At 37.3% G+C, this 4,930-nt stretch overlaps 1 protein-coding gene across 1 annotated transcript in view; it reads right to left on the reverse strand.

The window, feature by feature from the left end:
* The window catches only part of LOC107757295 (formin-binding protein 1-like), a 29,332-nt gene that overhangs the window by 13,062 nt on the left and 11,340 nt on the right, over nt 1–4,930 (reverse strand). Inside the window, 2 exon segments of the mRNA XM_016574739.1 lie at nt 2,146–2,292; nt 2,421–2,549. Of these exon segments, the coding sequence (XP_016430225.1) occupies nt 2,146–2,292; nt 2,421–2,549 (276 nt within the window).

The raw sequence follows: 4,930 nt of genomic DNA on the forward strand, positions 1-4,930 counted from the left end.
AAAGGACACACACACACACACACACACACACACACACACACACACACACACACACAACTGGAACAGGACTTAGCAGATGAGACAAACAAGAAGCACATCAGCCCCGTTAACTGCCAGCGATCCCCCCCGCAGCTGTAAATTATTGATGGTAACCTGGCGACGACGCTCTGTGACGATCACTACTCGTTAGCTTGTAAGTGGGCCAGCGATAATCAGAGAAATTCAGTCAGCATTTTGACCTGCTATATTATTCATCTGCTTCATTTGGAAAAGTAAATTCACCCCGCAGCCAGAAAACTCTGCTTTTACAAATCATAGTCCTATCAGTGACGCAGTGCATCAATGTCATTGTATTGAATCTTTATTATTTTCCCCCTTATTTCCTCCTCCTTTTTTAATGGTTCACTTGTATTTTTGCTCTTATTGGTTATCTTTTTTTTTTTTTAATGTTGAGCTGAATTTTTAAATACACTACCATTCAAAAGTTTTTTTATTTGAAAGAAATTATTACTTTTATTCAGCAAGACTGCATAAAATATCATAAGTGACCGTAAAGACATTTATAATGTTACAAAAGATTTCCGTTTCAAATAAATGCAGTTCTTTTCGAACTTTCTATCCATCAAAGAATCCTGCAAAAATTTATCATGGATTCCACAAAAATATTAAGCAGCACAACTGTTTAATCAGCATATTAGAATGATTTCTGAAGGATCATGTGACACTGAAGACTGGAGTAATGTCGCTGAAAATTCTGCTTTGCATCACAGGAATAAATTACATTTTAATATATATTTAAATAGATAACAGTTATTTTAAATTGTAGTAATATTTCACAGTATTACTGTATTTTTGATAAAGTAAATGCAGCCTTGGTGAGCATAAAATATAAAAAAATATATATATAAATTTACTGACCCCACATTTTGAATGGAAGTGAATAAAAAGGTCCGAATAAAATGGTTTATTACACATTCTTAGAAACTGTTGATTTTTATGGATAGGAATTAGTAGCACAGATTCTACACTCCAGATTTAAGTAGTAATCTGAGTCTAAAGGGCTTTTCACACTGAAAGCGAAAATTCGGCGCGATGACGCTTTTGAATCGAAACAATAGATCCCTATGGGGCTATTCACACCAGGTGCGATCATTCACGTAACTTTTGATCAGGTATTAAAAACAGCTATCACCACCTGAGGGAGATTTCGAACACACACAGCCGAGAGATTTCAGCATGGAGGATGAAAACCACACTCAACGAGTGAGTAAAGTCGTTTTTTTATCTGATGGCATTTTCTTATGATTATAGCTGGTCGCAATGGTAACTTTAGAACCCACTGACTACAAATCGCACGAATTGTAGACATTATGAACGATTAATTATGCTTATATTTATTGTGTTATAACAGAGATTTGTGAGATATTATAACTATGAACTGAGATGTATTTTAGAGACTATAAATGCAGCGCTCTTTGCTGGCATTCTGTAACAACGGGCAGTTGTTCTATATATAACGTGGGGCTAACTGGAGCTAAGCTAGGCTACTAAACTGTTGTTAAGCTAATTGCTAACAGGATGCTAGCATCTACACGTCGAGACTTATAATTTGGTTATTGGTAAGTGCGAACACTCGCGTCCCACACACCGCACGACCCTAAGTGTCTCTGTGAGCAGAAGCACAGACAGAACAAACCAGCAGGAAGCAGTACCGTCATCTTTCTCCTTTTATTCTAAATACAGAATAAAAACATACACAGGCAATGCCATATCGCCAAGTGCCTCCCCTACACATCTCTCTCCATGACAGTGACAGCCACACTTTTTATAACAAGGCAGACTGCCTTAAGACTGATCTGCAAATCTTTTTGACTGATTCATTAAAAAAGAGTCATTAGTTCATAAATCAGTCAAACGCTGATTAGGCATTGTGTATGTGTGTTGTTGTTTTTTTTAAATAAAAAAAACTATTCTAAACAAGAAACTTGATTCTCAACCACTGATAAAAAAAAAAAAGTATTTTATGGCTTAATAAAAGATTTTCACTGAATAGGATTTTCCAGCAGTAGGCTGATCAACAGATGGCTATGTAATCCGGAAACATGATGCATTTTCAGCACAAAGCAGTCGCAGCACTTAACGTACCATTTTAGGCTCGATGGATTCAGCTGCCTTGGTCATGCCATCCAGACACTTGCTGACGATGGGCAATACTTTATGCTCGACCTCGGTGTACACCCGCATGCTCTCCCGCACCCTGCCCACCCGCCTCTCCTCCATCTCCTGTATCCTCTGCAAGACAGAAAACACCACGTTATGAACACTCAATATGCCATTCATGGTCCATCTGGCATAAAAATGAACATATTTGTGATTTATCAATATTACAGTATTTTAATTTGATGGAGAGAGATTCTCACCTGAAAGATATGTGGTATAAGCGTGTAGTAGTGCTCATGTTGGTCCTTGTTGAACTTCTGCAGGTAGGTCAGGTACTCGTTTTTACTGTCCTCTGCTACCTGATGCCTCATCTGAGCTTGCTGTTTCGCCTAAATAGACAGAAAACACAAGAGACGGAGCAAAAAAGACATTAAGATCCTTTCTACAAGAATGACATCAGAACGTAAAGTGCAGGAACTGACAAATAAAACGATCACCTTTATGACATGACAAGTCAACAAACACTGAAAGTCAATTAGCAGATTACAGAAAGATATAAGCGTAGTCTGGTGTCAACTTCAGATCAATAGAGTCAGTGATCTACACACTTAACCAAACGCTCTGTGCAAGAGTGAGAGAGGACAAACAACGCAAACATCACAAATCAAACACAGAAATATAATCAAATGATGTACTCAGGGAAAATAACACAGCTAAAGATCTATGTTTATCAGTAATTCATTCAGCAGATTTGTGGGTCATAGTATCTTTTATAGAGTTTAACTGATATATGAATGAGTTTTTTAGTAGACAATTCCACTGAGATACGAGTATGAGATGTCAATAATTTACTTGACATAATATTCACGGAGCGTCCACTCAAAAATAAATGAAAACAGAAAATGTGCATTATCCAAAAACAAGGCTGTTAGTTCATTTACCGCTGAACTGACACATGGTGGCATTAGTACATTTATTCAATTAAGCAGAAACTGTTGAATACTTTCATATATAAAAAGGCATTTACACTGTGATAAAAATAAAAATAGAATAAAATAATTAATGAATAATCTTATTTCAGTCTCAATCGTATTTCTGACAGAAAGTGTTCAGAAAGCAGAATGAATAACATTAAATTTGGTAAATTAATTCATGTTATTATTAGTAGCAATTACATATTTTTCATATTAAAATGACATATTTTGCATATTATACAATATGCATTATACAAATTAAAAAATGTTTTAAACAATTGTTTGTTACGTAATTACCACATGACATGACCTCATCAAGTTGCATGTTTCATTCAACTAGTGGTGTTGAAATTGTTATTTAAAAAAATAACCCGTTTCAAAAATAAAATGTCTTGGGGGCCGTTTACACGACAACGTTTTCAGCCAAAAACGGGAAACTTTTTATGCGTTTTGCCTGTTCGTTTACACGACAACGGCGTTTTGGGGACTGAAAACGCATATTTTTGAAAACGGGTTTCAAAGTTTTTGAAAACGGCACCGTTGTCGTTTCCGTGTAAATACCATAGACTGTAAAGAAAAAAGTTGGACGACGCGTCTCCACTTCCTTCCACTACAGAAAAGTGAAGCCAAAGCATCTCAGTATGGCCGCTGCCATCTTGAGTAAATGACGTCATTTGGAGCCAGAGTCTGCGCAGTAGAGATTCGTTTGGAGCCAGAGTCTGCGCAGTAGTGTCGTGAGGTGGAGCCGCGGTATCAAACTCCCGCCCAAACTCCTGCAGACCCAATCAATCATAACGACACGCCCTGTTTTTATAGCATCAAATTACTAGCTAAAATCAAACTTATCACAAAAACGAACAATTGAACATATATCAGCATGACAACAACTACATTAAATGACCAAAACCATCTTTCGGAAAATTGTAATGGAAGTGTAATTTATTTTTTTATTTTGACTCAAGTCCCATTCGTTTACATGGAGAGGGCAGGGTTTATGACCTGTACTGCAGCCAGCCACCAGGGGGCGATCAAAGAGCCCGCAGCTTCACTTTTCAGGACGTGTGAGGCACACCCGGTAAATACCCAAAACGCCAATGAAAATAGTGACGTCATGCGCATGCGTAGTACGTGTTAGGTATGTAGACATGCGCAGTACGTGTCGATTTTAAAGGCAAGCGCGAACAAACATACACAATGGCGGAGTACATGGCACTGTTATTGCTGCTCAAGAGTTTGCTAACGCTTCTTCAGCAAAGTGTGAATTTATTTCACCAATATTACAACCAACAGCCGCAGTACGTGTCGATTTTAAAGGCAAGCGCGAACAAACATACACAATGGCGGAGTACATGGCACTGTTATTGCTGCTCAAGAGTTTGCTAACGCTTCTTCAGCAAAGTGTGAATTTATTTCACCAATATTACAACCAACAGCGGAGAACACATAATCGTCACTTCCCTACAGGTACTGTTTACTAACAAGGTGACAGCGCCAACTACTGGCCTGGCATACGTAATACAGCATTTTTGGGCGTTTTCGCGGATATGTGTAAACGCGAATCATTTTGAAAACATTGTCGTGTATACGTGAAACTTTTTAAAAACGCAAGGGGAAAATGTTTCAGTTTTTCACTACGTCGTTGTCGTGTAAACGTAGCCTTAACTTGTAGTAGTTTTGTAATATAGTCAAAAAAGATGCAGTTGATATTACTTCAGGTTCATTCAAAATTGGAAATGTACAAAACGCATGAAATGTGTATATATGTATGTATATATATATATATATATATATATATA

The sequence above is a fragment of the Sinocyclocheilus rhinocerous genome, unplaced genomic scaffold (genome assembly GCF_001515625.1).
Source record: "Sinocyclocheilus rhinocerous isolate Xijiao unplaced genomic scaffold, SAMN03320098_v1.1 scaffold293, whole genome shotgun sequence".
Lineage (NCBI taxonomy): Eukaryota > Metazoa > Chordata > Actinopteri > Cypriniformes > Cyprinidae > Sinocyclocheilus > Sinocyclocheilus rhinocerous.